Here is an 18,472-nt window from a genome sequence, read left to right as displayed (position 1 = left end):
GGTGTCACATGGCATCGGATCAAAACTATGGTGTGGGCCTCCGCTATGTTGACACAGTCTGCAGGTAAAGGCCAGTCTGGGACTCTGATGTTGGAGGTGGGCAGGATCGAGGATTGAAGGGCCCTATCACCGCTCAGTGATACACTTTATTTGTTCATTGTACTGAACTTTAAGTACAGACAGAAGAAATAAGTCAAAACACAACCAGTGAAACGTCATTTACTCATTTTAATGGTTAAAAAAATACTTCTTTGCGCAAAGAGACAACAATTAGTCCCTGTTTGCTGAGGAAACGAGGGACTGAAACAATGATGGCCACCAAATGATGACAGGTTGAGCAAGATAAGATGAGGTAAATGTTTTTGAGGAGAGAAAACAAAAAAGGCACAATTTACAATCAATCATGCCCCAAATTCACAAGAATAATAATAATAATAATTATAATAACAATAATAATAATAATATATCAGTACAGCTAAAAAAAAAATCTGAAAATCTGCAACAACAAAAAAAATACAGACCAATTATATTATACAAGGCAAATCTTGCCTGTCAGGCTCCTCCTGTGTGCTCCACCCTAATCAGGCTTCTGTACACTGTGGAGCCCCTCAGTCCTGCTGCTGATACTGTACAGAGAGCAGTTCTACAGTGCACAGGGACGTCAACATACTATCTGACCACCAGACATGACACGCACAGTTTGGAGGGCCCGATGCAATCGTCATGGCAGAAGGCACCGCAGCCTTGGCACATGATCATGGCTTTGAGGCGGCACGAGCACTTGAGCGCCACCTCCTCGGCCGTACTGTCAGTAAAGGCCTGGATGCTCAGGGTGGTCTGGCTGGAGGCCAAGCGGGGGCGCAGCTGGAGCACGCCATCCGCCATGCTCCGGGAGAAACCGCCATTGTCCATCACTGACACATTGGCTGTGTAGCTTACTCCTCCAACACCTCCACCTTGCTTGGGGAACTTCCCATACAGCTGGAAGGGAAGGGAGGAGGCAGAGGAGGAGGGGGAGGGGGAGGAGGAGGAGGGAGAGCCAGAGGAGTAGGGAGCTTTGCTGTACTCCTTCTTTGCCATCCTGGCTAAAGTCATCTCCATGTTGAGGAGTCCCTCCATCGCCCCTCCGCTCAGGTAGCCATCCACAGAGCTCCCAGGCTCCTTTTTGGTAACTCTCATGGGTTTAATGGGGGAGGACTTGGAAAGAGCCTGGCAAGAGGGCCGTGCACCGACTTCATTCTTTACGGCGGGTGCAGGAGACAGCTGCTGTTGGTGAGGGTGGGGGAGCTGAGACTGTGGGGGCCGCCAGTTGATCTTAATAGTAGGCACCACCTCTGTGGGACAGGGGTCGGCATGAGGAGGAGAGGGGCCATTAGGCATGGTCCGGTGGGATGGCTGGGGCCTGTCTGGAGTCGCCCCCTGTGAGGGTTGAGGACCATGAGAGTCTTTGACCACTGTGGAGTCTGCAGTTACCAGAGAGCTAAGGTCTGACTTACTTCTGTAGGACAAAGAACTGGAGGAGGACGAGGAGGGTGGCAGAGAGGTGATGACCGGGACAGCCCCGGGGGCCTGCTGGGACTGATACTGCGATGCGGCTGGGGCCTCCATCAGACAGGAGACCGGGCGGCTTGTTGGAGACTTGTTGTGGATCTGAGAAGCTGCAGTCAGTTCTGGGCTAGGAGACTGGGCTGAGACCTCAGGCCTGTTGCGTGGCCCTGGGGTCCTTGCCACTGGTGGTCTGGGTTGGGGTCCTGGCACTCGGTTGATCTCCAGCCTGTTGGCAGAGTGCGAGGGCAGAACTTTCTCCAGGGGCAGGCTGCCCTGTAGTAGCTGAGTGACCAAAGGGTTGTTGGCCTCCACACTGGACACTGGTCTGGCTGAGCTTGCCAATCTCTTGGAGGCAGCTGCAGCAGTTGGGTGAGTGACAGAGGGCTTTAAACCTCCATGACACTCCTCTTCAACAGAGCTCTGTCTGGAGACTCTACAATCATCTGCAGGCTCCATTTTGACCACAACGTTGGTGTCCCTGAGCCCCTGCGGGTGGGCTGTGGGGAGAGACTGGTGGTCCTGGGAATGGGAGTGGCTGTGCTGAGGGTGAAGCAGGCCATTGGGGAAACAAGGCTGAATGACAGTCTGACCTTGACGGCTGGACACGTGGGCCTGGATGACTGGCTGCTGGTTCTGAGGAGGAGGGCTGCAGATGACCAGCTGGCCGTTTCTCTGGGTGCTCAGTTGGGGGCACCAGTCCTGGTCAGGCTGCTGCTGCTCATCCTCCTGGCTCTCGTTCTCACAGTCCGAAGCGGTTTCCGTGGAGTCGCTATGTGTCCCAGCCTCGTCATCTTTCTCTCCAACAGAGGAGTCCACATGTTGGGGAGAGGATGCGTCTGTTTGCTGTCTCTCTGTAGCCGAGTGAGAGAATACGTCTTGGGTGTCTACATGGTGGGAACCATGCTGGATAACACCACCCAGTCCAGCCTCCTTCCCTTGTACCTGCTCTTTGGGCTGACAGGAGCTGGCCAATGTCTGAATAACGTCCACACCCTGAGCCCCGAACCTGGGAAGGGAATCTGGAATGGAGGTTGGGGCCAGTGAGGGTTTTTCACAACCCTGACCTGCCCTCTCTGAGGGGGCAGCAGCAGACTCAGGAACCTGGCTTTGCCTGGCCCGCTGGGTGGCTAAAGACTCAGATACAGTGTCAGGCTCTGGAGCTGGTGAGTCAGCTGCCTTGTCTGTAAGCCCATTGGAGGAGCTCTGGGCACTGGCTGATGTTGCTTCTATTTCCTCTCCAGCCTCTGGCCCCCCAGCTCCCTCTTCTCGAGGAGGGCTTGGGGTCTGTGGGAGCTCCAAGGACATGGAGGTTGACGTAGTGGACAGGGAAGGGGAAGGCTGGGGTTCTACATTGAGAAGCTGTAGTTGTGTTCCAGACGAATTAGCGCCAGAAGACGATCCCTGCTCCTCCATCCCACCACCTCCCCTTCTTCCACTTCCTCCTCCTCCTCCTCCTCCTCCTCCGGGCTCGATAGGTCCTGGATGCTCTCGCGCTCGTCTTCCATTGCTGCTATCCGGTAGCCCAGCAGCAGGCCGCAGCCTGACCCCGGCCGGCCCTGCCCCGTCGCAAGTGGCTGCAACAGCAGCAGCGGCCTCGCGTTGGGCCCGGGCTTGCTGGGCGCGGGCTTTGATGTCCGCCAGGGTGCGCGCGCCCCCCGTCCCCGACCGCCGCGAGCCCTCGCCGGGGGGCACGATCCGGGGGCAGATCTGGTAGGTGGGGTGCCCTTTGACCCAGGGAGGTTTGATTCTGGACAGTTGAATCTGGGACAGAGACACAAGGACAGTGGGTCAAACTTTACCTGGATAACGACTCATTTCTGAACAAGCAAATTATGTTTGTGCACAAATCCTGTGAACAGATAAGGAGCCTTTAGGTTTATGCAACAAAGTCTTACCCGGATAGGCGGCACCTTGGGCTCCTCTGTGGTCGGCTGCGGCTTCTCCGAACGGACACTGTCAATTGTGGTACGAAAGGACTGACGGTCGTCAAGCCGCGGCCTCTTTTCGGGGAAGCTGGAAAAGGCCTGAGCCTCATCTGGCCTTCTCTTCTGCTCCTTGAGCTGGGCGCTGGGTACAGGGGTGGTGGCTGGGCTGGCTGAGGGGCTGCTCTCACGGCTGCTGGTGGCGGTACCCCCTGTGATGGAGGTGACCACTGAGGCAGTGTCATCCAGGGGATCAGCGGCGACTGCGGCACTGGAGGACGCTGAGGAGGATGAAGAAGAGTCCAGGCCTGCGGCAAAAGCTCCCTGTCTATCAGAAGGTGAGGAGGGTGAGGAGGCGGGTGAAGAGGCAGACGAAGAAGAAGAGGAGGAGGAGGAAGGGGAGGAGGTGGAAGCCAGTACAGGAGCAGCCTCCTCTGGGAGCAACCGGGCCGTAACTTCGGGCTCTTCGTTTGCGCTGGTGGAGGCCGGGCTGGGGCTGGGGCTGGGAGTGGGAGTGGGAGTGGGAGTGGGAGTAGGAGTAGGAGTGGGAGTAGGAGTAGGAGTGGGAGTGGGAGTGGCAGTAGGAGTGGGAGTGGGGGCTGGAAATGAGACTGGCTCTGGAGTGGGAGAAGGCTTTGGCTCCATGGAGGCACTCTCAGCTGGGAGCTCCACGCCACACTCAGCCTGCAGCACCACCTCGCCTTGAACCACCGTGTTGTCGGACATGGGAGAGCCAATAGAGACTGCTGAGATGTCCAGTCCGGCGCTGGCCTCAGCTGCGTCTGCAGACTGCAGGGCTGGAGGGGTGGCCTTGCAGAGGGTCCTGCGGGCCCTGCGGCGCAGGTCTGCTCTCGTGCGTCTCCTCATCCTTCCATCTCTCCTCCGCCGACCCACGCTGCGTCTCTTGGGGGCACCAGTTGCAACCACAGCCACATCACTGTCCAGCACACTGGCTGCAACTTCACTGGCTTCACTCATGGTAAGCTTTAGGGACTCCTCTTGCGTCAGGCCGGACCTGCAGGTAAACAAACTAAGTTTTAGCACATTGTGAAAACACCGACGTTTGTCTGCATATCACAGTGGCCATCACTGATGAAGGTCATACCCCAGTTGTCTAAACTACATGAGGGACAGCAAAGGAGATGGAAATAAATGGCTTAAAACATGCGGTCAAAAATAAATATCTACGTCAAGGTTTTTCTAAATAACACGATTGATACTTGCTGCCAATTATGTTCAGTCAACTAATAAATGTTAACAATATTCTAACTTCAAATGAACCACCCCAAATATGACCTAATATGGCTGCTGTGTGAACAGTGAATTCAGACTTGGATGAAATTGGTTGGCTCTTACTTTTGCCCATGGTACTCTTCAAAAAACTTTTCCTTCCACGCCTCTACCTTCTTCTCTTTCTCCATTTCCTGCCGGAAACGCACCTGCATCTCGTGGGTGAACTCACCTAAACGGGTCAAACACATGTGAAGGTTTAAATGAGTAGCTCCACAACTGAACTTGAAGTGTAAACCAGTATTATTTTCAGTATGAACCTGACTTAGCTGCCTTTCACTTGTTAAAATAAGCAGCTGGCGTTCAGTTGTAGAAATGTTCCAGTACGGTGCTTCCAACAGAAGCATAAAGATCAGACCGGAAGTGTTTTTTGTTGTGTATTTCTATACTGCACAGCCTCCTTTTCATTCACACCATGTGTGCAGTTCCTGTTGGGATTTCACTGCTGGTATTTAAGATTTCCTCACCTTCTTCATAACAAGCTTTTGGTGCTATCACTAGTTCATTCCCGACAGTAATCAAAACATTCCCATCAGGTCTCAGTAAAATGTGGAAGCTTGTCCATGATTGACCAATCACTTACCCTCAGCCAGCCTCTCTTTCCAGCTCTGGGAGGCATGGGTGAAGAACTCATTGTTGAGAGCTGAACTACTCAGTCTGGCCATACCATCAGGTCCAATCTGCAAGGAGTGAGGACACAATGTACAAATAGCAGTAAAACAATGAAAACACCTGAGGAATAGAGTGGCTCATGCCTCACACACAGCAAATTGACCCTAAAAATGACAAAACAAGTCCTGTATTTCAGTGTGTGTGACTGAGCTTCACAAAACGTCCAACAAAATAGAATTGAGCTAGCTATACTGCAACCTGCCCTAAATTACACACTAGTGCAGTTTGTTGTATCCAACTCCGACCTGACTGCCAATATTTGTGTGCAGCACAAATAACCTTTTCTTTGTCACATGGAATACACTCCTTGTACGTTTCATGGTCAAAAAACAAAATCTGACAAAATGTACACGTTTCTCTGGTAATAATATTTGCATTGTCCAACAAATCACAGATTGCAGGTCAGCATTCTGTCAACACTAATTAGACTAATGTCTGTCAATCATGCATCAAAGGCGATGCCCAGGTAGAGCATTGTTCCACGTTTGGGCCTGCAATTGTCTGTGATGTTGACTTCTGCTGGTGCACTAAATGTCCAAAACACTGGTTTTATTCTTTTCTCATTTCTAATTCTAAGTGCGATAGTTATATTAGTGGATGCAACATCACCACGGACATAAAAGCTGGGGATAAACTAAGGACAGAAAAACAACACACCTGTCGGTCCACCTCTGGCAGCAACTGCAGCAGCTGCTGCTGCGAGTGTGTGGGGAAGGCTGAGAAGGTCCGCACATTGATTAGGGCTCTGATGTTAGTGTTGACCAGGATGGAGCCCGGTGTTTCAAAGTCTACATCCACCCCTCCTCGACTCCTCTTCATGGGCCCTGCCACAGCAGAAACCAAACGTTTAACTGAGCCGCTCTGCCTGATGCTGAAGCTATCTGCAGGATTGTGCAGCTGAGCACCAAATACCACACACAAACTCGCACAGTGACATTTTCCTTGGCACCCTGGGGGGGTTGTTTTCTCTGAATGCTTTCCATCTTCTTCATCTTCAGTATAATGTTGGCGTCTGACCTGTCAGGCCCATCAGCATTCTGAATTCTGACTCTAATTACCGCTGTGTAGTTAATGCCGTTATTCCCAGGACAAGAGAGTGTTTCTTACCTGAGGGGACGTGCTCTCCGTTCACCTTCAGAGGGGTGAGGACAACGCGAGGCATCATGACTGCTTTCTTCCTCTGCCTCCCTGACTGCAGTAACACAAATGGTGGGATGGACAGGTGGAGACAGCAGACAGTTCTACAGTCAGTATGTTCAGCAGCACTGTTTTCCTGTCCCTCTACAGATCTAGTCCAAAAACATGGCTAATGACTTAAACTTGTTATGATATAGTCCTTCAGGAGGTAACACTACTCACATCCAACTCTAAGACAAACACTGTAGAACTGCTCTCAAATCCTTTATTAATGAGCACGTTATAATTGCCATTGTAAACACGGAGCAGCCAGTGGCATCATGCAGGGTGCTGACCTGTCTTGAGCGGCTCAGTCTGGTCTGGGCGTGTTGAGCATGCTGGGTCTGCTGTGGGTCTGAACGTCCCTGCTGTCCTGCTGCCCTGCTGAGGCGGGTCTGAGGCTGGCTGCTGGGAGCCGGCAGCTCCGCGGAGCAGGAGGCGCTGGACGAGCTCTCGTCCACCGAGGCTGCAGGTCAGCGAAAAAAACATTTACAACTCCACTCTGTCTCACGCTTTTCTCAACAGCGGAGATACTCTAAACATTTACAAGATGGGTGTGCAACATAAAACATTATAGACACATGACGCTCTTCCTGAAATTCACCTTCATGTCCCAACTTTGACTCTGACAAACACTGCAGTGAAAATTTTCACATAGTTTAAATTGACGTCTTAGCAGAGATCATAAAACAGCAGCTTCTATCTGAGCTGAAGCGGCTTTCCTCGTGTTTTGGCTTCTACTAACACGGGGCAACATTCACTAAGAGTGGCGTGGCTGAATCTGTATTACTGCCACCATTATTCCACCGTGCTTTCGGCCAAGCTCAGTGCTACACACAAACTGTGGAAGCAACAAGGACACCGAGCGCCACCGATCGAGTGCCGGTCTAACAGAACCGCTGCTGCTGCGTATGTGGTCATCGCTAGAACCTCGGGAATGATTAAGCTCAATATTTCTAGACGAGTTAATGAAATGCCATTTTTGACTTTATGAATGTTTACAATGTTTGTGCAAATACACACTGATACAGGCATGTTGGCAATCTCGCTGGTGGCTTTAATGCTTATGCACATTTTTTTGCTACTTGTATGCACAAATGAGAGGAAGGCGGTACAGACTGAAATCACCAAGACATTCAGTGCAAGAATTAGCCACACTGGCATTACAAAACTGAAGGGGAAGTAAAAAGAGCAGAGAAGGCTTAGATCGTGCTTGGGCGATGCTCCTCCCCGCGTGTCTGTATTTTCACTGTGCTGCTTAAACACACTCATGAGTGCATATCGCCGCTAGCTTTACATTGCTTTGTCTTGCCAATGAAAATATAGGATCTTGTGTGACAATCTGTAGTCGAGTTGGAGGCCAGCGGGAAAGACGAGCAAAGCACGTAGCAAATGCAGCTTTTAAAAAAAACAAACAAAAAAACATTGAAACATTAAATGAGATTTAATGCAAAAATATTTTAAAATTAGCTATTCAATTTATTTTAAATTTGTATTTTCTTGTTGTTTGTAAGCTAGGCCAAATAAAGTGGGAAATATTGGTTATATAGATTAACCTTCAACATAATATGCTAGATTATGTGTAAATAAAATGTAATGTTTTTGACACCCAACTTTGCTCAAGTGTGGTTTATGTTCCTGGCTGAAAAGACAGAACGGAGACAGGAAGGAGGAGAGACAGGAAGGAGGAGAGACAGGAAGGAGGAGAGACAGGAAGGAGGAGAGAGGATGAGGCAAGGAGTTAAAGTCCGAAAGGTAGCTAAGGTGTGTGTGCGTGAGACAGAGAGAGAGACGTATTGAGCAAAGGCTGTGAATACTTATGTACATGTGATTTTTTATTTGTAATAAATTTGCAAAGATTTCAAACAAACTTGTTTCACGCTGTCATTACGGGGTTTTGTTTGTGGAATATTGAGGAAATTAATGAATTGAATCAGTTTTGGAAAAAGGCTGCAGCATAACTAAATGTGGAAAAGTGAAGCGCTGTACCTTTTAGAGGGTGGACACGTTAACGATAACTCAAGATTCAAATTCTGTAAAGTATCAGATAAAACGAACTTCGGTTCGGTTACTGTAATAAAGCTTCTAAACATTCTTTTATGTCACATTTCCATTAAGCTGACATAACTACATAATATAAAAAGGTGTCTATAAATGGCAACCATATTTTCTGTTTCGGCAACCAAAAGCTGATACCTGGTTGCCAGCTTGGCAACCACTTTGAGTGGTTGGTAGCAGGGCCGCAACCCCCCTCAGAGCCATGTCACTCTCGTGTGTGTATGAAGAGTCGCAACATCGGCGTCAGCGGGTCTGTTTCTGGCATTTTTTTGTTGTTTGGAAGCTTTAAAAAAGAAAATGGAGTCCGCGATCACCTGGTCAATACAGCTAAACTGATAGAAACAACGGCAAGCACCGGGAGCTCCATGCTGAGCGCAATGCTCAACGCGAGGACAAAAGCGTCGCCCTGGTTACGTCAGCAGCTAGACCGCCCCGTACTGTAATGGAGAAACCAGTCAAATGGTGCTCAGTGAGACTAGCCCCCATAACGGTGTACACAGTGACGGGTTACTGGTGTGCGGTGCTACCGTCATTGTCTCCGCTGGCAGCAGCGGTGGTCTCAGTGGAGTCGCAGCTCTCCTGCTCAGTGGCCTCGGTGGGGCCGACCGGGGCCACGGCCGAGCCTGCCGCAGGGGTGCTGCTGCTGGAAGACGGGGTGGGCGTGCTGCCGGCCGGCTCTGTTGATGTCTCCGACTCCGATGTTGTCTTTGTCCACTGGAGGGCGTTCTTCTACAGAGTGTAAACAGCGCAGAGTTATCATCTGGAGAAAAACTGTTTTCTGCACGAGCAGCGCACATTAGACTGACTTCGAGCTCATGCATCAAATCCACTGCTACACTGACGGTTCGGCCTACAAGCAATTACAGCCACCCGTCAGTACTGGCTTCCTGCGGTGTCCATAGCGACGTCACTGGATTATAGGACATTGTGAAACTCATAAAAGCAACAGATTAGCTGACACAGCCGGCCTACCTGCGTTTGTCTGCATGCTGTTAGTGGCATCATTAAGTAGAGCCTCATCAATAAGCTGGTCAGCAGTTCCCAGTAAAGATATTCACCATGAACTTGTGGATTATCTCCAGTAAATCTGTCAAATTGTTTTCGGACGCAACTTTTTGGAGCAATTTTCTATGACACCAATTATGACGTCAAAACGACATGAACGAGTTTTATTATAAGTTTTATCAGCGTTCAGAGTGAAGAGTACCTTGAGAGTGAACAGGCTCATCCGTCCCGGCAGCTTGAAGAAGATGCTGTTCTTGACTCGGTCTCCCCTCACCTGGGAGTGCAGCATGGTGACCAGGCAGGCCAAAGGAGCTGTGCCACTGCGCACACACACACACACGCACACACACACGTTACGACTCGAAGCTTGCCACAACAGTACATCCCTGTGTGAACAAGACTAATGCAAGCAGCTGAGGTCACCTGTCATACTGTGGTGTGTATCCCTTTCATACTTCTGGGTGCATCGGGTCAATGAGCAGGACCTTTTAATGGCAATATTGTATATTTGAATCAACGTGATCAAACAGTTTGTTTTGGTCCAGTGTGTTGCAGTTGTTAAATACCTGACGAATCAGACATTCCTGACAGTTTCTTAATAGCTTTTGCATAAACTTTACTGTATATGATACCATGATGTAAAGTTACAAACACCTTGACAAAAAGGAGTTTATCTATATATCTCCCACCCTAATAAAAGATAATGAAACCACTATATTTGGAACTATAAGCGAGCAACATAATAAAATACAGTCCTGATCAATCAGCACAAGAAACTCGCTTGTTACTGTAACTACTCTGCTTCAACTTCATATTTCTAAAGCCCTTAAATCGTCCTCAACTACAAGAATGTCAGAACTTTCAACAAAAAATGACGTGTGATGGCGTAAGAAAGTAGCGCAAGGCTCCTAAAGCTTCAGGCTCCCTTTCCTGCCTTTTCAGAATATCATTTCAGATAATTATTAGTATTGTTTTTTTCTTTGACATTTCATCAGTCTGATAAGAAGGCCGTGATGTTGCAGTAAAGCCACTATTGACGCGTCCGGGGGACGCACCCTATTTCCCTGACAATGCCACGTTGTGAACAACGAATCCGTGTTGACCTCATAGAAATAAACAAAAGAAACCTCGCTGTCCAAAATAAATTAATGAAATAAAACCCTCCAGTCACTAGGGACGGGCACCAAAACCTGGTATTAAACGGGCCGCGGGTTCCTTATGTGTACTTCTTAACGTTCTGGTGTAATTTATTATCGCGCTGCAGCCGCTCCCCTGCTCTCCGTGTCGGGGCTGAGCTCCTCCGCTCACACTGACATATTACTGGGTTTATTTAGTGACTTTGTTGTTTTAAACATTACTGTTGCTGCTCTAGAAACAACATTTAGTTATATTTAAAATATTAAATTCTAATCATGTCCTGGATTTATTCTTTTCCCACTCAAATGACCCTGAGGGTCCCGGGACGCGCCACCGAAGACCTGTCAACATCCCGGAGGAGGACACACAACTAAATAATCCCTCGCTCTTAAGTCATTTCTGGGAATCTGTTGTCACTTCTGGTTGTTTCTACGACCAATGTTGGACAGAGCTGCAGCGATTAGTCGATTAATGGATCAGTTGTCGACTATTAAATTAATCGCCAACTATTTTGATAATGACTCAGAACGATTAATCGATTAAGAAGAAATTTCCAAATTCTCTGATTTCATCTTCTAAAATGCGAATATGTTCTGGTCTCTTTCGTCCTCTGCAACAGTAAACTGAAAGACATTTAAAGGACGTCACCTTGGGCTTTGGGAAAAGAGTCATTTTTCACCGTTTTCTGACATTTTATGGACCAAACAACTAATCGAGAAATCGAGAAAATCACCGACAGATTAATCACTAATGAAAATAATCTTTTGCTGCAGCATTAATGTTGGAACCCCGTTTGTTCACTCACTTTGCAAAACAAGCGTGGCGGTACAGTTCCTGCGATGATTTCATTCACTTTGACAGCTCAGCCATACGTTTACTACGTCGTCACAAACAGCGCTGCGATGACGCCCGACAGCTGGAGCTATTACAGTTAACCCTAACGCTCCATTTGGTACTTTTTAACGTTTACTCTCATGGCTGCTGGTTTCCTGCAGATACTGCAATCCACATTACAGTTTCACATTCTAGTGCAATTGTTATTTTTGCCTGAAAGACGACCTATTGATTTGATTGCTTTCACCAGCTGTAGCTAACTGATGTTGCATCCATCACTTAGAAAACTACAGAATTAAACTTAACGGTACTATAAAGTACTGTGTACTATTTTTTCTCAAGCAGAGATGGTTTGTGTGACTGTGTGGGAAATCTTTGTCAAAGTAAATGATGATCACGTCACTTCATTTTCTGACGTATTTAGCAGCTAGCAACTGGTGAAGAGCAGAAATCTTCCAGTTAAATGTTAAAGCAGTATCATTCGTATTAACTTAAAAATAGACATTACTTTGGATCACAGACTGTGTATAAAGATGGACGCCATGACAGCTCCCCAGAAGTGCAGCCAGAACATCCGGATCGCCCCCTGCTGGCGGGCTGCAGTACAGCTCATAAACCCCGCCCCCTAAGTTTGGATTTAATTAGTTATTTGATGCTTTAAAAGGGGGGTTTCACAGCTGAGCTCTGCTCGCGATTGGGTCGGCCCGGTGTGTGGGCGGGACCTCGACGCCGCGGCTCCGACCCCGATCACTACTGCGCAGACTCCGGCTCCAAATGACGTCACCAGCACAAGATGGCAGCTCCCGTATCCGGATATTTTGGCTTCATTTAGTACAGCGGGAGGAAGCGAAGACGTGTGTCGTCCATCTTTAAATACAGTCTGCGGTTTGGATTGACAAGGGAAGCCAATGCTTCCTTCCAATTGACAAATCAATCAAATCACTGAGTGCATCCGTCAGGTGAAATGGTGCGATGTTCTCCACAGTTACAGTAATGATGAGTACTGAGCGAGAGTCAGCAGAGGCCTTAGAGAATATGACGGAGCAGGAAACAGGTTACAGAAGTAATAGCGGTCCTCCAACCTACCTCCTGTTTAGGTCAGCAGCAGGCCGAGGAGTCCATGCAGAAGGAAAGAAAACACCTCAGTTATAAATCACACTGACTGACATGTTCAGTCCCTGCGTGAGCAGTTCACTGACCGCTACAAATACTGGACAAACACAAGAGGCCGAGAGGACAGTGTTCCTCAACTTACACAGTTTAACAGTCAACAAGGTTTCTACAGGTTTTAGGAAGCAATGATGCACTCGGACAAATGACTGACGTCCTGAAGCTCTACACTGAAATCAGCATCATAACACTGTGTGTGTGCGTGTGTGTGTGTGTGTGTGTGTGACCTCATTTCCTTCAGCCCCTTGGTCTGGATCACATGGAGGATTTGTTTGGGAGTCATTGGTGCATCAGAGAAGTTCTCCAACACCTGGAAAACATCCACATTGTTTTTACCACACGGACTGACGGACACTTCTGCGCTGTTGAGAAAAAACCCTGAATACAAAACAGATCACGATCAATACAGACTTATCCTAATCATTCAACATGATCGACTATCTCAAAATGGTCTTACAGCTATTTTAAAGAAGCAATTCTTTGCCAAAAACAACAAACTAAACTATTTTAAAATCATTTATTGAGGCTCTTAAAAGCATAGAAAGGACGCTGGTACAGGTCTGGTACGGCACCTGCATCACAAACTGGAGACCTACAGAGTCTTTAGGGCACCAATAAGTCTATCAGAGGAAGCAGGGGCGAGACAGACAGAGAGAGACAGACGGGGCGAGACAGACAGAGAGAGACAGAGAGAGAGAGAGAGAGAGAGAGAGAGAGAGAGAGAGAGAGAGAGAGAGAGAGAGAGAGAGTGATGCATTGTGACCCCCCCGCCGCTGTGGCCAAGTGCTTGCTCATGGTGGGATTTGTTGGGTCTCTGTAAATAATATTATAAAGAAGAAAAGATTTCAGTCGTCGTCGTCTGGACGCTGTTTTCAGAATCAAGACGTTTCGGCTCCCATCCGGAAGTCATTCTCAATTGTAAAAAAATCGGACGGGAATTTTTCACAATTGAGAATGACTTCCGGATGGGAGCCGAAACGTCTTGATTCTGAAAACAGTGTCCAGACGACTACGACTGAAACCTTTCCTACTGTAGAACACTCCTGGACGAATGAGGGACGACACCGTCTTAATATTATAAAGAGTTCGGTCGAGACCTGCTCTGTAGGAAAAGTGCAGTGAGATGCTTTATAAATAAAACTGAAGTGAATAGAGAGACAGACAGGCTCAGTGACCACAAACTGGACATCCAAACAGGAAGACAAGCAACCCTGGCAGACAGAAGAAACAGAACATGTGGTCGCTGTTGGACAGGTGAGGTGAGACAGGTGAGGTGAGACAGAGATCTTCTGTCTCAGCCTCCGTCCACACTAAGTGTGTTTTTCTGCCACAGAAACAGACGTTTTTGAAACAATGTTAGCTGCAGAAACCAGCCCAACAATTTCAGCATCAGTCGTGAAGCGCGGCGTTTAAAAACCGTGTCCACCTCTGGCTCGTTCCTCGGGGTTAGGCAGTGAGCGTCAGGGTCACCACAAGCCCCTTTCAGACACGAAGTGTCTAATACGCTGGCTTCATTTATTCGTTACGGGACGGGCTTTTTGTTATTCAGCCGTGACAGGGCCGTTACAGAAACGGGACATTTGGTGCCTGAGAACAGCAGCGCGCAGAAAGGTAATGATATTTATGGATTGAAATCTTGTTTTGCCACTAAAACCCTAATTAATGACAATCGTGAGTGAGCAGGACGCTCGCCTCGCTTCTTACAAGTGAATCCCTGACTGAATATTGTCCGACAGCGCACAAGCACAGTATGACAAGACATTAAGTATGGGACTCTCATTAATTCCTCTTAGCTCACAGGACGCAAGTAAAGCGACTGATATTCATAAATTGAAGTTAAGGAGGAAGTGCTGGGCCGATATTTGTACAGGTTGTTTTCTTGCCTCTTTTTCTCCGCAGCACCAGCGAAGAGAAGAATCTCCTCGTTGTTTCGTGGCTCAAGACTACATGCAGATGAATAAATGTGGAAGTTGTTATAATATTAATAAACATTAATTATATTAAATATAACATATTAATATTTTCCCGTCAATATGTCTTATGGATATACTGAACATATAGTTGAGACATGGCTTAAACTTTGAGTACAGCTCGGACATGAATGTTTAGATTTGGTTTTGTTGCTAATGTACCGAACTACGCTCGGCGGCCACTTGACCAGGTAACGTTACACATGTAAACTCTAATGCAGTCCAATACAACAGCTCAGCCACGAACTCTACCATTACGAGGACAATAATGTCCATTTTTGACTGACACTGTGTAATTTAGCTGTTTATTACTGAGGACTGGATGCATTATACCGAGGCGTCTCTAATGTTTCGCCCCCCATTTACCAACATGAAGGGGGAAGAATATTAGAAACACAATGTAATGCAGTTAAATGAATACGTCTCGGGACGTTTTAACAAACACTACCCGTCCTGAGCTGCGTGAAAGCAGAGTGTGTGGCGGGGCTGCTGTGCTGGATTGTATAGGTGCACCGAGTGAAGCGGGCAGGAGTGCAGGCTGCATGGCGAGCTGCAGCTGTGCGTTCACATGAGGAACAGGAACAAAGAACGTGACACTGGATCCTTCCCGTGTACTTCATCTGCAGTCAGTATAAAACAGGGACATGCTTTCAAAGAGTCCCGACTCCTCCTTTAGCTGACCGTCTCCTTTAAACAAAAGCAGTAAGCAGCATCACACCCGTGGTCTGGAACTGGTGTGAGTGTGCACTGCTAAGAGACAGTGAAAGTGGTTCTGTGTCCATCTGGAACTAAATCTGGTAATTCAGATTTCACTTGTGTGCTGTACACAGCAGCTCTGCGGGCAGAAAGCAGAGGCCTACCCGGCCTGAGCAGAGCCGAGCAGCCCGTGGACCCACTGCCCTCACACGGAGGCCACGGTGGAGGACCACACCTGACCGCTGCCAGACGCTGTCCGACATGTGGCCAGCTGCTCCGCTGTCACTGTGCATTTTAATTAACAAATAAAGTGCATTTAATAGGAAGAGAGGCCCAGCTCGCCAGTGTTTAGCGTTTGTCTCTCAGCTGTTCCGTTTGACCTCCTTCCTAAACATTAACGTTGCTCCTCGTCGATCTGCCGACAGTCTGGCTGATTTAACGGACTTCTTTTATTTTCCTGCCGCTGTGGATCACAAGACAGCTGAGCTTGTGGGCAGCGTTAGCTGTTAGCTTCGCTAACGTTAGCGTGCATTATGGTCAACAACATTAGCTGCTATTACACCGAGTTAGGCGTTACATGAACATTGCGAGTTAATCAAGGTCACGTTTTACTGGCTGCTTTGACGACATGAAGCCTATAAACTTGTCGCAGCCTTTCTTTTGAGGTAAGCAGGGTGCTCAGATGGTAATTAGTTAGCGTAGAGCTAGCTAGCTAGCTTGCTGCCTAGCAAACAAAGAGCCTAAAATCCGAGGTGGACGTTAGCGTGCTAGCCAGCGTTAGCATGTTGCGCTGCGTAGCTTTTTATGTCAGCAGCCAGAAAGATGCAGCACATGTAAAATGTGCCCCCCCCCCAGTTACATTTAAACCAAACACAACCTGCCTGCTAGCTAACAGCTAGCTGATATTATAAGGTTAGCAGAGCCAGGCTGTGGTCGTGAGGAGAATGCCCAAACACAACAACACACCTGGATCCATCCCTCCACATTAATTCATACATCGTTTACATGCAGCTAGTTAAATGTTTAAAATAGGGAGTTTACCATGCGAGCCGCCTCAGCCCAGGTCCGCTCCTTCTTTCTCTTTTGTTTGTCCTTCATTTCCTCTGCGCTGCTGTCTGCGGCTAGCCTGCTGAGAGTCTACAAAGCAACCTCAACGCGATGGCGATTTAGCTGCTTAGCAAAACGGCTAACTACACTCTGCGCTGGCTGTGTTGACCCAAAACAAGATGTTCCTTTGCGCTCGGGACGATGGTGATCCGTGAGAAGAGTCGCTAGCGTGTCCACTGCCTCGTCTAGAGGAGCTCAGCGCACACCGTCATGTAGCACCGGAGCAGAGAGTCGGCTGGCTGAGCTGCTGAGTGCAGGGCTGCTGCAGGACAAGCCTCTGAGGAATGCAACAACCAGGTCAAAGGTCAAACCCTCCGCAGGAATGCAACAAAACAACGGCCAGCCCTCCGCACGCAAGTCGTGCATTTGAACAGATGCTGCTTACAAATAACCACGTTTGATACCCGAAGAGTCCGGTTTTGATGGAGCACGCAGACGCTACACATTAAGCACAGCACGTGTGACGAGGCCGCCTGTTGGAGCAGCTAAATGTGTCCTCATTCACAAGAATATACAAGGTGATGCCCGGCTGCAGCACGGCGGCCCGGCTGGAGGATCTACTTCTTCTCTGCACACATCAGACGCTTCCTCTGGACTGCGGCCAGCAGCGCTGCTTCACCTGCGTTACCTGCGTTACCTGCGGGGTCAGTGCGCCAGGTTGTGCAGATGTGAGGTATTAATACAGGCAGACAGTTTCGGGTTTATTTGTCCAGGTCAACGACATTTCTGAGGTCCGGATTGTTCAGAGGGACCGGGACACCGGGACACCGGGACACCGGGACGGGCACCCTGCTGTCAGCAGCCCCTCCACTGTAAACATTAACTAAATGAAGTATGTTCGACTCAGTAACTTTGCTTTAATACAATATTTAACCCCGTGTGATAAAACAACATGGCCGGGGACAGCAAATCTTTCGTTGATGAAGGCTGTGAGATGCGTTTGAAAGCTGCGGGAAAAGCCAGTAAGTAGACCTTGAGTGAAGTTGTTTTTTATTTCCATCAATTTCTGTATCAGCTGATCCTTTGACAAAGGAGATCCACCAGCAAGCCAGTCACATAGATGAACCAGTTAGTTAGTCAGTTACTTAGTTAATTAGTCAGTCAGTTAATTAGTTAGTCAGTTAGTTAATTAGTTAGTCAGTTAGTTAATTTGTTAGCTAGTTAATTAGTCAATCAGTTAGTCAGTCAGTTAGTTAGTCAGTTAGTTAGTTAATTAGTTAGTCAGTTAGTTAATTTGTTAATTAGTCAGTCAGTCAGTTAATTAGTTAGTCAGTTAATTAGTTAGTCAGTTAGTTAATTTGTTAATTAGTCAGTCAGTTAGTCAGTCAGTTAGTTAGTCAGTCAGTTAGTTAGTCAGTTAGTTAATTAGTTAGTCAGTTAGTTAATTTGTTAGTTAGTTAGTCAGTTAATTAGTTAGTTAGTCAGTTAGTTAATTTGTTAATTAGTCAGTTAGTCAGTTAGTTAGTTAGTCAGTTAGTTAATTAGTTAGTCAGTACTTAATTAGTTAGCTAGTTAATTAGTCAGTCAGTTAGTTAATTAGTTAGTTAGTTAATTAGTTAGTCAGTACTTAATTAGTTAGCTAGTTAATTAGTCAGTCAGTTAGTTAGTCAGTTAGTTCATTAGTTAGTCAGTACTTAATTAGTTAGCTAGTTAATTAGTCAGTCAATTAGTCAGTCAGTTAGTTAGTTAGTTAGTTAGTTAGTTAGTTAGTCAGTTAGTTAATTTGTTAGTTAGTCAGTTAATTAGTTAATTAATTTGTTAATTAGTCAGTCAGTCAGTTAATTAGTTAGCTAGTTAATTAGTCAGTCAGTTAGTCAGTCAGTCAGTCAGTTAGTCAGTCAGTCAGTTAATTAGTTAGTCAGTACTTAATTAGTTAGCTAGTTAATT

General features: G+C 47.5%; 1 protein-coding gene across 3 annotated transcripts; it reads right to left on the bottom strand.

Annotated features, from left to right (window-relative positions):
- Positions 1-208: 208 nt before the first annotated feature.
- Positions 209-17,444, bottom strand: asxl1 (ASXL transcriptional regulator 1). 3 transcript variants are annotated; one of them, XM_044212421.1, is made up of 11 exons: positions 16,520-17,444; positions 13,039-13,122; positions 9,874-9,993; positions 9,194-9,395; positions 6,905-7,074; positions 6,540-6,624; positions 6,090-6,256; positions 5,344-5,440; positions 4,827-4,932; positions 3,444-4,485; positions 209-3,309 (listed from the first exon to the last, which is right to left on the bottom strand). In XM_044212421.1, the coding sequence occupies exons 1-11, from the start codon at positions 16,574-16,576 to the stop codon at positions 670-672; spliced, it is 4,770 nt and encodes a 1,589-aa protein (XP_044068356.1). In that variant the 5' UTR covers positions 16,577-17,444; the 3' UTR covers positions 209-669. The 3 variants fall into 3 exon arrangements, with proteins under 3 accessions (XP_044068356.1, XP_044068357.1, XP_044068358.1); XM_044212422.1 differs by lacking the exons at positions 13,039-13,122; positions 16,520-17,444 and adding an exon at positions 12,729-13,029 and having other exon boundaries at positions 9,874-9,991; XM_044212423.1 differs by lacking the exons at positions 13,039-13,122; positions 16,520-17,444 and adding an exon at positions 10,095-12,707 and having other exon boundaries at positions 9,874-9,991.
- Between the last annotated feature and the right edge of the window lie 1,028 nt (positions 17,445-18,472).

The sequence above is a fragment of the Siniperca chuatsi genome, linkage group LG10 (assembly GCF_020085105.1).
Source record: "Siniperca chuatsi isolate FFG_IHB_CAS linkage group LG10, ASM2008510v1, whole genome shotgun sequence".
NCBI lineage: Eukaryota > Metazoa > Chordata > Actinopteri > Centrarchiformes > Sinipercidae > Siniperca > Siniperca chuatsi.
This window is presented reverse-complemented; position numbering and strand designations above follow the sequence as displayed.